Below are 17,218 nucleotides of genomic sequence, written 5' to 3' on the forward strand. Positions count from 1 at the left end.
CTGGAGGCAATTTAATGCATTCCACATGATACCAAGAAATGGCTCTGGACAACATGGCGGTTAATACTGCTGCCTCACTGCACCAGGAACCAGGGTTTGATTCTGGCCTTGGGCGACAGTCCGTGCAAACTCTACACATTTTCCCTGTGTCTGCGTGTGTTTTCTCTAGTGCTGAAGACCTGTGCTCTGGAACTTGCTGCATCCCTAATTCCAGAGTGCGAGTCTTCAGTACTAGTGCTGGGATATTGTTGGGGTCTTTGCAGTATCCACCCACAGAACCAAAGAATACAGTGCAGAACGACCACCAGTTCCATTAACTCTGCTACACCAACTCTAAAAGAACATCCCACCTCGGCCCTTTCCTCTGCTTTATCTCTGTAACACTACATTTAGGATGGCTAATCCACATAATCTACACAACTTTAAACTATAGGAGGAACTGGAGCACTAGAGGAAACGCACCCAGACACGGGAAGAACGTGTAGAATACAAGAGGGCTCCCTTATTGAGGATGGGGATATTTGTGGAGCGTCCACTAGTGAGGAGTTGTCCACCATCATTCAAGGCTAGGTATGGCAGATGTACAAAACTTAGATCTGATCCATTAGAATAATAGAATTCCTACACTGCAGGAGGTGGCCATTTGGCCCATTGAGCCTGCACCAATAACAATCCCACCCAGGTCCTTTCCCCGTAACCCCATGGCTTTACTCTGTTAATCCCCCTGACACTAAGGGGCAATTTAGCACAGCAAATCAACCTAACCCGCATGTCTTTGGAGTGTGGGAGGAAACCAGAGTACCCGGAGGAAACCCACGCAGACATGGAAGAGCGTGCAAACTCCACACAGTCACCTGAGGCCGGAATTGAACCCGGATCCCTGGCGCTGTGAGGCAGCAGTGCTAGCCACTGCGCTGCCCTTAGTTGTGGGATTGCTTAGCTCTATTGCTGCTTTTGCAGTTTGGCACATGTTACAGCTCCAGGTTGGCATCTCATTTTTAGGTATAACTGGTGCTGTTAATAGACTGTCCCCCTGCACTCTTCATTGATCCCCTGCCTTAGTGGTAATGGTAGAGTGGGAGATATACTGGACCATGAGGTTACAGGTTGTGGTTGTGTACCTTTAAGCTGCTGCTGATGGCCCATTGTTGCCCAGTCTCTAGTTGCTAGATCTGTTCGTAATTTACTGTATTAAGCATGATGGTAGTGCCATACAACACATTGGAGGTATCCTCAATGTGAAGACAGGCATTCGTCTGTGGTCATTCCTACTAGAGTCAGGTTTACAGCATGGAAACGGCCCCTTGGCACAACTTGTCTATGCCGCCCTGATGCATTCTGTACAATACTGATACATTCAGGATCAGAGAGCTGGCAAGGTAGATACTGAACTGGCTTGGCCATAGAAGACAAGAGGGTAGCAGTTGAGGGGCACTTTTCTGAATGGAAGGCTGTGACTAGCAGTATTCCACAGGGATCAGTTCTGGGACCTTTGTTGTTCACAGTATAATATAAATGATTTGAAGGAAAATGTAGCTGGTCTGATTAGTAAGTTCCAGTTCGCAGACGACACAAAAATTGGTGGAGTTGCAGATAGTGAAGGGGATTGTCAGAGGATTACAGCAAGATATAGACCGGTTGGAGACTTGGGCAGAGAAATGGCAGATGGAGTTTAATCAGGACAAATGTGAGGTGATGCATTTTCAAAGGTCCAATGCACGTAGGAATTATACAATAAATGGGAGATCCCTTGGCAGTATTAACATGCAGAGAGATCTGGGTATGCATGTCCACCGATCATTGAAAGTGACAACACGGGTGGATAAGGTAGTCAAGAAGGCATGCGGCATGCTTGCTTTCATTGGTGTTTTTCTTGCCCATGTTTAACCTGATGCCATCTTGACTTCATGGGGTCTGGAGTCATTGTTGACTCCCAGGCAACTCCTTTGTGATAGTGTACCACTCTGCTGCCACTTCTGCTGGGTCTGTCCTGTCAGTGGGACAGCACATACCAAGGTGATAGCAGTGTCTGGGACGTTATCTGTCAGATATGATTCTGTGAGGATGACGGTCAGGCTGTTGTTTGACTAGACTGTGAGACAGCTCTCCCAATTATGGCACAAGCCCCCAGATGTTGACATGCCCTAATATTTACTTTGTGTGTAAATGCCAAATGTTGTTTGACGATGCTCTTGTGAAGCTTATGGAGACATTTTACTGTGCTAAATGCACTACACACACACATTTTTAGTAAAACAACAAATTTATTACAAGTGAAAATTGAGAGTTCTTTAATAGGAGACTGGTATTTGAAAGGAACAATATGAAATATGGTGATAAGACAGGAAAATTGTGCGTTTCTATAAATGGACCCCTGTCACTTTTGTACTTTTTTTTATTGTTGCCCTCGCTTCTATCCTACTGGCTGATCATTCCACCAATCTCTTGCTTTCATTGCCACCAACCATTGCAACCAGGCACTTTAACCTTTTTAAGTACAAGATTGCATCCTAATACTCTACCCAACCTCCATCTTTCAAACCTAATTAACTATCATGACATCAACTAAACACAATGCCCTGATTTATTATCTGGTAAGACACAAGCTATCAGGCTAATTAGCTATCAGACTTCATTGAAATTTAGTTAAATCATTATCTCAAATCGACTTGATACCTATGAGAAGTGAAGCTGTTTAAAAACATGTTTATTAAGCAGTTTGTGATCTTTATGTACAGCATTTCTATAAATTATGCTCACTATCCAAACATAAAATCAGTAGACAGCATGCAAATTACATAAAATAAATTTAAAATAATACATGCACTATATTTTATATGCACCTTTAGAAAACACAATTTTTCCTATTAAAGAATAGGTCTCTAGCACCCCTATCAACAAAGAAGCAAATGAACAGGTGAACATGAAAAGCACAAAGGCATTTTTTTGCTGGCTCTTCAGCATAATACAAACCACTGCCTCCTCACAGGGAGTTATATCACATTTAAACACATCTTGCCTCAGTAAGCCTGGGTACAACCTGTGCTGCAAAAAGAGGAAGGCTCCTTCAGTCAGTATTTTGGCAAGCATATTGAGGATTTTCCAAAAGGTGTTGTTAGCTCCCAACTGGTACAAAGAGTTTGTCAACGACAGGGTGAAAAGGAACACGATTTGCAGTGTGAATAAGGTGAAGGGCGACAGAGGTGAAAGTTCGGTGTAACACTGGTGGCGACAGCCCACCTGGCTGGAATTACAGTTAAGGTCTTGCAGGTCATCTGCCCAAACGGTTTTTGCATTGATGATAACACTGAAGAGACGTACAATGAAGAGTAAAGCCAAACAGGTTCTGGCATAAGAGGAGACATGGGATCCAGTGCCACTCAGAAATGCCAAGGTCGGCTCCATGATCAAACCCACCTGTTTAGAGAAAGTGATTGGGGAAGAAAAAAAATCATGGATTAACACTGGCACCTACTGTGTTGATACTTGCCCAGAGTACATAACATAAGAACATAGGAAATAGGGACAAGAGTAGACCACATGACCCATTCATTGAGCCTGCTTTGCATTAAATACGATTGCAGCTGATCTTGGGTTTCAACTCAATTCTGATGTCTGCCTTAATTCCCGAGACCAAAAATCAGCCTTAAATGTAATCAACGATGAAGTATCCACAAGCCTCGGGCAGAGAATTCCAAAGATTGACAACTCTTTGAGTGGAGCAAATTTCCACATCTCAGACCTAAAAAATTGGCCCCTTATTTATTTTCCCTTTATTTGTTCATGGGATATGAGTGTCGCTGGCTGGACCTGCATTTATTGCCCATCTCAGAGGACTTTTAAAAGTCAACCACGTTGCTGTGGACCTGGAGTCACATACAAGCCAGACCATATAAGGGCGTCAAATTTCCTTCTCTAAAAGGACATTAGCGAACCAGTTGGATTTTTATGACATTGGTTTTGTGGACATCATTAGACTTTTAATTTTTATTAAATTTAAATTTCACCATCCGCCATGGTGGGATTTGAACCTGGGTGCCCCTCCTGAGACTGTGTCCCCCTGTTTTAGATTCCCTGACCAGCGGAAGCAATCTCTCAGCATCTACCCTGTCAAACCCCGTCCGAGTTTTATCAGGCTCAAGGAGATTGCCTCTCATTCTTCTAAACTTCAGAGAATATAAGCCCAATTTACTCAACCTCTCATCATAAGACAACCCCATTACCACAGGTACCAATTTAGTGAACCTTTGCTGTACCATCCCCAATGCAAGTATATCTTTCAAACGTGGAGACCAAAACCGTACACCCTTCTCCAGATGCGGTCTCACCAAAACCCTGTACAAATACAGCCACATAAGTCTTAGAATGAAATATTATCCACACAATTGAGTTCAAGTCAGTTTATCCTATTCACTTCCTCCCAGAAATAAACATTTGTTTTCTATTGACAAAAAAACTGCAGATGCCAGAAAACTGAAATAAAAACAGCATGTTGGAAATACCCAACGGGTCAGGCAGTGGATGAGGACAGAGAAGCAGAGTTAATGTTCCAGGTTGATGAACCAGAGTCCTGACTTATGGTTGCAGAGGTTGGTAGAGTTTAGGTTTATTTATTAGTGTCACAAGTAGGCTTACATTAACACTGCAGTGAAGTTACTGTGAAAATCCCCTAGTCGCCACTCTCCAGCACCCGTTTGGGTACACTGAGGGAGAATTTAGCACCTAACCAGTACGTCTTTCAGACTGTGGGAGGAAACCCACTCAAACACGAGGAGAATGTGCACAGACAGTGACCCAAGCCAAGAATTGAACCCTGGTCCCTGACGCCGTGAGGCAGCAGTGCTAACCACAGAGTGGTGTGATTGCAAGGAAAATCTGAAAACCCAGGACTGGCGGGGGCAGTGCTGTTCAGTGATGCGATGGGTGAATGGAGTCTGTGGCAGAGGCACAAGAGGGTGGACCAGGTCTTCACAATATGGAGGAAATTCCTGCTCACCCAAAACTGGATGTGGGAAAAGCAGCGTGACAGATGGGATGGCCTGGGGAGGGTCGAAGGATGTTTGATGTAGAGCTGGGTGGCGGTGAGCAGAACTGGGAGGGGGCCCAAAAATCGACCCTTGGGGGAACTCCAGAGGCAGCAGTACGGGGGGTGAGGTGGGGGTGGCAAGAATACTTACTGATCCATAAATAGACAAATCTAGAAAAGAAACACAGTGGGATTGGACTTGAAAAGACGTACTTAATGGAAACAGAAAATGCAGCAAGCCGGCGACCTTTAGTAAAAGAACTTTGCTCCAAATAAAAATCCCTCTGCAACTTAAAAACACACCAGGCAGCAGCTAGGTTTCAGGTAGATGATTTCTCATCGAGAGCAGAATATCTTCAAGGCGTGTATCCCCGGAAAATAATTAACCTGAATTTGATTTTGTTACCTGGAGCTAGAACCGTTTTTTTCAGGATTTGGAGCCAAACGTCCAACTTTTCCAAATACAGATCTTGCGGTCTTGTCTGAGGCGATTCCGGTGTGAAGAGTTCTTACTCCTCGGCGTACCTGTGTGGTTACTTTGTTTATTGCTAAATATTCGAGGCAGCAAACGTTGTTTACATATTGCAATGTTATAAGTAACCTGCAAGGTACAGGTGACGAGTTCAGAATGAAATCGAGGAGGAGCAGGATTTAAAACTTCCCGGAATTGACTGGAGTTAAATTACTGACGGGAAACCAGCATCTGTTTATATATTGAGATTAAACTGAGATTAAAGACATCATAAAGCAAACCAGCTAGGTCATATAACAACCTGTTTTAGAATGTTTAATCTACACATCAGCGCATGCAATGGGGGAAAGTTTTCAATGAAATAAGATATCAGTTTATCACACTTTATTACACACTTTACAAAAGGTTTTGTTTGTCGTATTGATGTCTAAGGTTATTAGTGTCACATTACATTGCTACAAAAAGTTGTGAATGCAGCCCAATCCATCACGCAAACCAGCCTCCCATCCATTGACTCTGTCTACACTTCCTGCTGCCTCGGCAAAGCAGAAGGACCTCACGCATCCTGGACATTCTCTTCTTCCTTCAGGAAAAAGATACAAAAGTTTGAGGTCACATACCAACTGACTCTATAACAGCTTCTTCCCGGCTGCTGTCAGACTTTTGAATGGACTTACCTTGCATTAAGTTGATCTTTCTCTATACCCCAGCTATGACTGTAACACTATAGTCTGCACTCTCTCATTTCCTTCTCTATGAATGGTATGTTTTGTCTGTATAGCGCATAAGAAATAATACTTTTCACTGTATACCAGTACATGTGACAATAATAAATCAAATCAAATTAACACTGCAATGAAGTTACTGTGAAAATCTCCTAGTCGCCACACTCCAACACCTGTTCGGGTATGCTGAGGGAGAATTTAGCACAGTCAATGCACCTAACCAGCATATCTTTCAGACTGTGGGAGGAAACCCACGCAGACACAGGGAGAACGTGCAGACTCCACACAGACAGTGACCCCAGCCAGGAATTGAACCTGGGTCCCTGGCACTGTGAGGCAGCAGTGCTAACCATTGTGCCACCGTGCCGCCCTGGTTAGCTCAACTTTATTGGCACTTTGGCCAAATTGGTCCCCAGTACCATCTTGAGCAACTAAGCAGCCTGATGTATAAAAAGACTTACATTCAAGATATAACTTTCCAAAAGCTATTACGCACATTACAAAAGGTTTCATTTGTAGTGTTGACATTCAAAGTGCCAAATGTGTGTAATAGGCAGTTTATTTTGTCACACCCAAGTATATTTCCCATGAAAAATAAAAGCAAATTACTGTGGATGCTGGAATCTGAAACAAAAACAGAAAATGCTGGGAAGTCTCAGTATATTGCTCACATATTCCCCATGTCTTGCACCATACCACCAATATTTCAAGTAATCTCCCTGAACATTCCCACCAAATGAAACCGTCATCATTGAACAAAGGGTCAAATCCATTTTTAATGTTTACCTTATCTTCAGTGATAAGAATGGAAAGCCTTGGAAGTGCAGTTTATAAGGACAACTTGCATCTCCTGTGGTGAAACAGTCCAAAGGCTGCTTCACAGTAACATTCTGAAACTAAAGTTGACTCCAAAGCACGCAAGGAGGTGCAAAAGGAAAATACCGGGGATGCTGGAAATCTGAAATAAAAATGGAAAATGCTGGATAAACTCAAGCAGGTCTGGCAGCATCTGTGAAGAGAGAAACAGAGTTAATGTTTTGAGTCCATGCGATCTAACATAGAAGGATCACACGGACTCCAAATGCTAACTGTGTTTTTCTCTCTCCACAGATGCTCATAGAATCCCTACAATGCAGAAGGAGGCCACTTGGCCCATTGATCCTGCACCGACAACAGTCCCACCCATGCCCTATTCCTCTAACCCCACGTATTTGCCCTACTAGTTCCCCTGACACTATGAGGCAATTTAGCCTGGCCAATCCACCTAACCCACACATCTTTGGACTGTGGGAGAAAGCCGGAGCACTCGGAAGAAGCCCACGGAGACTCAGAGAGAATGTGCAAACTCCACACAGGTCACCTGAGGCCGGAATTGAACCCGGGTCCCTGGCATTGTGAGGCAGCAGTGCTAATCACTGTGCCAACGTGCTGTCAGACCTGCTGAGTTTATCCAGCATTTTCTGTTCTTGTTAAAATATCAGGATTGCCGACCATAAGTTTGGTTCCCACATTATAGCAGTTACTATATTTAAATAGAAACAATTCCCTGAGCTGTAAATCTCTTTGGGCGAAGCGGGCGATGGGCGAGGGGTAACCTGAAGGATGCCATACAAAGGTAAGCCTCTTTGCAATTCCTGGAATTTTGTGGTCTGTATGTTTACAGCACAGTATAACAGTTAAACTTGAATCCTGTCATCTGAATCACCAATGGGAGGCTCACCAAGCTCTTTCTCAAACTGGAAACTTGGTATTTTATTTTCAAAGTGCTCAAGATTTTCAGGATAATTCGATTCACATCCAGTTTGACGATCCTGATGAGTTTAGCAATGTAACCGAGCTGTCAGACGGCAAAACCCACTCTCATTACCTTCATACAAGCATTAACATAGAACATAGAACAGTACAGCACAGAACAGGCCCTTCAGCCCACGATGTTGTGCCGAGCTTTATCTGAAACCAAGATCAAGCTATCCCACTCCCTATCATCCTGGTGTGCTCCATGTGCCTATCCAATACCTGCTTAAATGTTCCTAAAGTGTCTGACTCCACTATCACTGCAGGCAGTCCATTCCACACCCCAACCACTCTCTGCGTAAAGAACCTACCTCTGATATCCTTCCTATATCTCCCACCACGAACCCTATAGTTATGCCCCCTTGTAATAGCTCCATCCACCCGAGGAAATAGTCTTTGAACGTTCACTCTATCTATCCCCTTCATCATTTTATAAACCTCTATTAAGTCTCCCCTCAGCCTCCTCCGCCCCAGAGAAAAACAGCCCTAGCTCCCTCAACCTTTCCTCATAAGACCTACCCTCCAAGCCAGGCAGCATCCTGGTAAATCTCCTCTGCACTCTTTCCAGCGCTTCCACATCCTTCTTATAGTGAGGTGACCAGAACTGCACACAATATTCCAAATGTGGTCTCACCAAGGTCCTGTTCAGTTGCAGCATAACCCCACGGCTCTTAAACTCCAACCCCCTGCTAATAAAAGCTAACACACTATAGGCCTTCTTCACAGCTCTATCCACTTGAGGGGCAACCTTCAGAGATCTGTGGATATGGACCCCAAGATCTCTCTGTTCCTCCACAGTCTTCAGAACCCTACCTTTGACCCTGTAATCCACATTTAAATTAGTCCTACCCAAATGAATCACCTCACATTTATCAGCGTTAAACTCCATTTGCCATTTTTCAGCCCAGCTTTGCACCCTATCTATGTCTCTTTGCAGCCTACAACAGCCCTCCACCTCATCCACGACTCCACCAATCTTGGTGTCATCAGCAAATTTACTGATCCACCCTCCAGCCCCCTCCTCTAAATCATTAATAAAAATCACAAAGAGCAGAGGACCAAGCACTGATCCCTGTGGTACTCCGCTAGCAACCTGCCTCCTAAAGAATCCTAGGATATATTTCATCAGGCCCAGGGGACTTATCGACCTTCAGTTTATTCAAAACTGCCAGGACATCCTCCCTCCGAACATCTATTTCCTCCAGCCTATTAGCCTGTAACACCTTCTCTTCCTCAAAAACATGGCCCCTCTCCTTGATGAACACTGAAGAAAAGTATTCATTCATCACCTCGCCTATCTCTACTGACTCCATACACAAGTTCCCACTACTGTCATTAACCGGCCCCAACCTCACCCTGGTCATTCTTTTATTCCTCACATAAGAGTAAAAAGCCTTGGGGTTTTCCTTGATCCGACCCGCCAAGGACTTCCCATGTCCCCTCCTAGCTCTCCTAAGCCCCTTTTTCAGCTCATTCCTTGCTAACTTGTAACCCTCAATCGAGCCATCTGAACCTTGTTTCCTCATCCCTACATAAGCTTCCCTCTTCCTTTTCACAAGACATTCCACCTCTTTTGTGAACCATGGTTCCCTCACTCGGCCATTTCCTCCCTGCCTGACAGGGACATACCTATCAAGGACACCCAGTATTTATTCCTTGAAAAAGTTCCACTTTTCATTAGTGCCTTTCCCTGACAGTTTCTGTTCCCAACTTATGCACCCTAATTCTTGCCTAATCGCATCATAATTACCTCTCCCCCAATTGTAAACCTTGCCCTGCCGTACGGCCCTATGCCTCTCCATTGCAATAACAAAAGACACCGAATTGTGGTCACTATCTCCAAAGTGTTCTCCCACAACCAAATCTAACACTTGGCCCTGTTCATTTCCCAGTACCAAATCCAATGTGGCCTCACCTCTTGTCGGCCTATCCACATATTGTGTCAGGAAACCCTCCTGCACACACTGCACAAAAACTACCCCATCCAAACTATTTGACCTACAAAGGTTCCAATCAATATTTGGAAAGTTAAAGTCCCCCATGACAACTACCCTGTGACCCCCACACATATCCATAATCTGCTTAGCAATTTCTTCCTCCACATCTCTATTACTATTTGGGGGCCTATAGTAAACTCCTAACAACGTGACCGCTCCTTTCCTATTTCTAACCTCAGCCCATATTACCTCTAGGAATACTAGGAATACATCTAGGAATACATCTATCAGTCTCTAAATCAGAATCATAGAATCCCTACAGTGCAGAAGGAGGCCATTTGTCCCATCAAGCCTACATAGGCAACAATCGCACCCATGCCCTATCCCCGTAATCTCACATATTTACCCTGCTCGCCCCCCTTGACACTAAGGGGTTATTTTGCGTGGCCAATCAACCTAATCCGCACACCTTTTTAAATGGTCATGAACATCAGCCACATGGTATTGAGTCAGCCTATTTTTACTTTTAATGATATATATATATAATGATACAAACACAAAGAGAAATGGCATCCATGACACTTTTGAATGGACGTACCTCGCACTAAGTTGATCTTTCTCTATACCCTAGCTCTGACTGAAACACTACATTCTGCACCCTCACCTTTCCTTCTCTATGAATGGTATGCTTTGTCTGTATAGCACGCAAGAAACAGTACTTTTCACTGTATACTAATACATGTAAGTAGTCTCACAACACCAGGTTAGAGTCCAACAGGTTTGTTCGGTAGCAGGAGCTTTCGGAGCGCTGCTCCTTCATCGGGTGATCAACTGATGAAGGAGCAGCGCTCCGAAAGCTCGTGCTACCAAACAAACCTGTTGGACTCTAACCTGGTGTTGTGAGACAACTTGCTGTGCCTACCCCAGTCCAACGCCGGCAACTCCACATCATGACTAATACATGTGACAGTAATAAATCAAATCAAAATTAAATCAAACCATCCCAACCTCACCTGAAGCAATGCCAAGTATGCAAGTACAAACTAATCTCGAAACTGAAAAATGTACAGTGTAAACATCACTTCAGGGCTGTGAATTATGCCCTATCTATTAGGAACAGCTCAGAGTGTGTATGGCTACAAGTCTGCTTTTAGTTTCAATCCCAGCAAGGAAACTTTTTAACACCTACTTCCCCAACAGTTTCAAACAAAAGTTTCTGACAAGGTTACGAGGTAGCCAAGAGGTCCAACCTTTTGAAACTCAGCTCTACAACAGACTGGAGTTATACTCCACATGATGCCAAACCCCACAAGTCATGTGAAATGGTGTCCAAACAGGACATGCTTAGTTTTAGTACATTTCAAAGTTGGATGGGCACCTGCCCCCTTATTAAAACAAAGCATTGCATCATCCATCTCAGCACTAAAGTAGCAACTGCACACTCACACAGTTGGGTCAGGATTTCCGAGTCGCATTGAGGAGAGGAACAGGTATTTGCCTGCAAATACCGAACAGGCTGGCATGCTGCTTCCCAAAACCCACAAGGCAGCCAATTAGGCTCCTTAAGAACCTTGCTAAGAGTAAAGTTGGAAGGCTGACAGGGGATTTTCCAGCTGACTTCCAGTTTCCCCAATGTAACGAGGAGAAGATCAACCTAGATTTAGAGTAGGCGATGGCCTAGTGGTATTATCACTGGACTATTAATCCAAAAACGCAGCTAATGTTCTGGGGACCTGGGTTTGAATCCTGCCACGGCAGATGGTGGAATTTGAATTTGATATTTTAAAAAAAGCTAGAATTAAGAATCTACTGATGACCATAAAACCATTGTCGATTGTCAGAAAAACCCATCTGGTTCACTAATGTCCTTTAGGGAAGGAAATCTACCGTCCTTACCTAGTCTGGTCTACTTGTGACTGAGGCCCATAGCAGTGTGGTTGACCCTCAACAGAGCTCTGAAATGGCCTAGCAAGCCATCAGTTCAAGGGCAACTAGAGGTTGAGCAATAAATGCAGACCAGCCAGTGATGCCCATTTCCAACAAATGAATAATTTTTAAGAACTGCCCCGAGGAGAGTACCCAGGGACTGGCTGGGAGTCTAGTGTCCCAGGTAGGCCCTTGGGGCCCCTCCCTGCCTGTGTGGTTGGGGGTCAAAGGCTGTCTTGTAAAGGATTCCCCCCTCCACTCTGCCCCAGCTGCCAACAGTGGTGCCAGGTGTTTTCTCAGGTGGCTGAGAACATCCTCCCAATTTGATGCATCCTTTCAGTTACTTTTCAATCATTGCAGCTGGTGCTCCTCTGAATTCAGAAGGCCTCTGGTTCGTCCTCCAGCTTTGAGAGCCTGCCCCGCACCTCATAATTCGACCCATCTCCATGACAATAAAGGGGTGCCCTGGCCAAAATGTGACTCTCCCCCCCCCCCCCACCCCCAGGCTGTGTTCACAACCTGGAAACAGATCCAGCCTCATTCCCAACACTCCCTCTCCACCACCACCACAACCTTTGAGCTTTGCACTTTCTGACAGTATAATTTCATTGCTGTGGGGGAGGTGGAATTTAATTTGTTCCACACATCCACTGGATAACATGCTTCTTAAATGGCATGGTGACACAGTGGTTAGCACTACTGCCTCACAGTGCCAGGGACCCAGGTTCGATTCCTGGCTTGGGTCACTATCTGTGCGGAGTTTGCACATTCTCCCCGTGTCTGCGTGGGTTTCCTCCGGGTGCTCCGGTTTCCTCCCACACTCCAAAGATGTGCAGGTTAGTTGAATTGGCCATGTTAAATTCTCCCTCAGTGTACCCGAACAGGTGCCGGAATGTGGTGACTAGGGGATTTTCACAGTAACTTCACTGCAGTGTTAATATTCTACTTTATTTAATATTCTTCCACGATGCTGGTCAACATACAGCATTCAACTCACTCCACCAAAATATTTAATTTATCCCTTAGTTAATTGTGGGATCTTCCTCGTGCAAATTCATCACTGCATTTGCTTGTGTAACAGTGATTCTAATTGGGAATCACTAACTCACTAATTGGGCAGGCAATTATTACCTCAATCAGGGAGCTCATACTCCAAAAGGCCCACCTCATAGAATCCCTACAGTACCAAAGGCCCAGTGAGCCTGCACCAACAACAATCCCACCCTATTCCCGTAACCTCACACACTTACCCTAATAGTTCCCCCAAAACTAGGGTCAATTTAGCATGGCCAATCAACCTAACCCACACATCTTTGGACTGTGGGAGGAAACCGGAACACCCGGAGGAAACCCACGCAGACACGGGGAGAATGTGCAAACTCCTCACAGACAGTGACCCAAGCCGGGAATCGAACCCAGGTCCCTGGCGCTGTGAGGCAGCAGTGTTAACCACTGTGCTACCGTGCCGCCCATGGGCCTCATTGAGGCCATTGCAGAATATTTATGTCTTTATGAATTTAACATTCAGTATTTGTTTTTCAAAATATGGACTTGTTTCAGTCTAAATGAGCCAGCAATCTTATCACTATCAGAAAAGGAAGAAACATATTTATACCGTGCTTCCCATGAGCACTGGACATAAAGAGCAGTGTGAATAATCACCAGATAATCTGTTTCTTGTGATTTTGATTGGGGGATATTTATTGGCCAGGAGATCTCCCCTCTTCTTCTTCAAAATAGCGTCAAGGGGTAATTTACAGCCACCCAAGCAGGCAGATTCACTATCCTCTGAGAGAAAGTCATGTTTATTGATTAGTGCCACAGGTAGGCTTACATTAACACTGCAATGAAGTCACCATGAAAATCCCCTAGTCGCCACACCAGCGCCTGTTCAGGTACACTGAGGGAGAATTTAGCATGGCCAATGCGCCTAACCAGCATGTCTTTCAGACTGTGGGAGGAAACTGGAGCACCCGGAGGAAACCCACGCAGTCACGGGGAGAACGTGCAGACTCCACACAGACAGTGGCCCAAGTCGGGAATTGAACCCGGGCCCCTGGTGATGTGAGGCAGCAGTGCTATCAATGTGCCACCGTGCTGTCCAAATTCCTCCTCATCTCTGTCTTAAATGGGTGAGCCCTTACTCTGAGATTATGCCCTCTGGTCCTAGACTCTCCCATAAGGGGAAACAACCTCTCAGCATCTACCCTGTCAAGCCCCCTGAGAATCCTGTATGTCTCAATAAGGTCACCTCTCATTTTTCTAAACAGAGCTTGGAGGCCCCATGCCCTTGAGATTGGAGGGAGGGAGGAGAAGCTGGGGGGACTGGAGGAAGGGTTGAAAAGTTTGGAGGGAGCTCTGAGGAAGAGCCATGCGGACTCGAAACATTAACTCTTTTTCTGTCTCCACAGATGCTGCCAGACCTGGTGAGAGTGTTCTGCTTTTACTTCAGATTTCCAGCATCCACAGTGTTTTGCTTTTATTTTAGTCAATCAGACCATATTTTTAATTAATATTAATGAAAGTTTCATGGACATTGGATTGCATTTTACAGGGTGGGGGCAGACTCCTTGACCACTCCCCCCCCCCCCCCCCCCCCGACACCCCCGCCGCCCCTACTCCGCTGCCCTGCCCAGAGTAATGTCAACCAGAACACACTGGTTGGGCTTAGGTGGTTGATGATGGCACCCCTGCCAGTCGGTGGCAGGAAGTCCTGCCCTCGAGAGCCTCCAGCCAATCTGTTCAGCAGTGGGAGCTGCTGGAATTGCAAAAAAGGAACGCAAGGAGGATGGGTGGCTGTTCCAGAAAGGCAAGTCCCGGGTATTTAGGGCAGAAAAGGATCTTGAAGTCCGGGCTGGAGGGAGACATCGGTGGAGGCTGGGGGATGAGGTTTTTTTTCGGGTAGGTTACACAGAAGGAAAAAGGGGGTGACATCTTAGTGGGGGTGCCCGCAGTGCACAGAGGGCACCCCCAAATTAAGTGCCCCTCCTTCCTTCTCACCATTTTTCATGTGGGGCATAAAAAGCAGCCTGCTCACTCCTGTCTGTGCCAGTCATATCACGGTATGTGGCAATGTATTATCCAGCTCAATCGGCTTGCTAAGAAGCCTGATAAACCTTTTATTATTGATCAACATATGGCCAATTTTGGCTTAGAATATTATGGGTCTGAGCTCGAGGGTGAGCAGAGAGGTGGTGGGCTTACCATTTAACTGTAATTGCTTTAACGAGACCCACGATGTGGACCTCTTAGAATACAAGCTCCCAGATTAAGGCAGTAAAGACCTGTCCAATCAGGGAGCCCTGCATGTGTGCTCAATGTGGACTGTGAGGGTTACTGGCATTTTTAAAGTAAAGTTTAAAATTTATTTATCAGTCACAAGTAGGGCTTACATCAACACCGCAATAAAGTTACTGTGAAATTTCCCTGGTCGCCACAGTCAGCACCTATTCGGGTCAATGCACCTAACCAGCACGTCTTTCAGACTGTGGGAGGAAACCAGAGCACTCGGAGGAAACCCACGCCAACATGGGGAGAACGTGCAAACTCCACACAGACAATGACCCAAGCCAGGAATCGAATCTGGGCTCCTGGCGCTGTGAGGCGGCAGTGCTAACCGCTGTGCCACTGTGTTTATACTCTGGACAAGGAAGTACCTGTCCAAGTGTTGCTGACTATGTAACTAAATCTGAATTTGGCGAAGGGACAGCGGCCCGGGAGAAGATATTTCATTACCTATTCGTTGTGCCCTGCCCGCGCCTTAAACATGCCTGGCAGGAATACACAAAACCCAGCTGAGTGTTACCGAGACTACCTTTCAAGTCCAGATTTTTGAAAAGAAAATTAATTTGACTAATTGAATTTAAATTCCATCATCTGCCCTGCTGGGATTTGGACCCAGCCTCTGGGTTGCCAGTAGCACTAGGTTGCAGTCTTGGATAGCAAAAAGGATTAAGAAGGAAATTCCAGAGACTTAAGCCTGAACTGCTGAACCCTCCGTTGTCTCTGATGTGTCATATTGCTTTGTCCAATGTCCAATGAGCAGAACCTTGCGCCAACTAAATATTGGGAAGACGGAAGCCATTGTCTTTCTCCACCATAAAGTCTATCCTTTGCTCACACTCTGAAGCTGAGCCAGATCTTTTCAAGTTTTGTGTGGTATTTGATCCTGAGTTCCGTCTATGTGCTCCACCATCAAGACCGCTTGCTTCCATCCCCATACTGACATTGTCCAGCTTTGCCTCAGCTCATCTGCTGTGGAAATCCCACCCTTATCCTCATCATCCCTGTTTCCAGTGCTCTCCTGACATATCCTCCATAAACCCGTATGAACTCAGCTGCCCATATCATAGTCCTGTCCACCTGTCACCCCTCCACCTACTGACCTACAATTGCTCTCACCTGGATCACTCCTCAATTTTAAAACCCACATACTTGTTTTCAAATTCCTGCATGACCCTTTCTGGGTAACCACCTCCGGCCTTCGAGATCTCTGGGCTCCTTCAGTTTTGGTTCTTGTACATCCCAGATTTTCATCATCCCACCCTCATCAGCTGAGCTTCCTGCAGCCTGAGGTCTAAGAGCTACAAGAGCAGGTCAGAGGCTAGGAATACTGCGGCGAGTAACTCACTTCCTGACTCCCCAAAGCCTGTCCACCATCTACAAGGCACAAGTCAGGAGTGTGATGGAATACTCTCCACTTACCTGGATGGGTGCAGCTCCAACAACACTCAAGAAGCTTGACACCATCCAGGACAAAGCAGCCCACTTGATTGGCACCACATCCACAAACATCCACTCCCTCCACCACCGGCGCTCAGTAGCAGCAGTGTGTACCATCTACAAGATGCACCGCAGCAATTCACCAAAGATCCTTTGACAGCACCTTCCAAACCCACGACCATTTCCATCAAGAAGGACTAGGGCAGCAGATACATGGGAACACCACCACCTGCAAATTGCCCTCAAGTCACTCACCATCCTGACTTGGAAATATTTCACCATTCCTTCGCAATCGCTGGGTTAAAATCCTGGAATTCTCTCCTTAATGGCATTGTGGGTCAACCCACAGCACATGGACTGCAGCGATTCAAGAAGGCAGCTCACTATCACCTTCTCAAGGGGAACTGGGGATGGGCAATAAATGCTGGCCAGCCAGCGACGTGACGTCCATGTCCCACGAATGAATAAAAACAAACTTTGGAATTCACTCCATGAACATCCCTGCCTCTCTCCTCCCCTTTCTGATGCTTCTTAAAGCCTACATTTTTCGACAATGCTTTTGGTCATCTATTCTTGTTGTCAGGGGTACCAGATAAACAAATGTAACTGCATTGTC

General features: G+C 45.5%; 1 protein-coding gene across 1 annotated transcript; it reads right to left on the bottom strand.

Moving 5' to 3' along the window:
• Positions 1–2,826: 2,826 nt before the first annotated feature.
• On the bottom strand, positions 2,827–3,405 carry LOC144479394 (gap junction beta-1 protein-like). Its single transcript, XM_078198016.1, has one exon. The coding sequence runs from the start codon at positions 3,403–3,405 to the stop codon at positions 2,827–2,829; it is 579 nt and encodes a 192-aa protein (XP_078054142.1).
• Between the last annotated feature and the right edge of the window lie 13,813 nt (positions 3,406–17,218).

The sequence above is a fragment of the Mustelus asterias genome, chromosome 26 (assembly GCF_964213995.1).
Source record: "Mustelus asterias chromosome 26, sMusAst1.hap1.1, whole genome shotgun sequence".
NCBI lineage: Eukaryota > Metazoa > Chordata > Chondrichthyes > Carcharhiniformes > Triakidae > Mustelus > Mustelus asterias.

Bases quoted from the DNA above. Each gene is read 5' to 3' on its own strand.
- LOC144479394 (XM_078198016.1), bottom strand. From the start codon at position 3,405: ATGGAGCCGACCTTGGCATTTCTGAGTGGCACTGGATCCCATGTCTCC.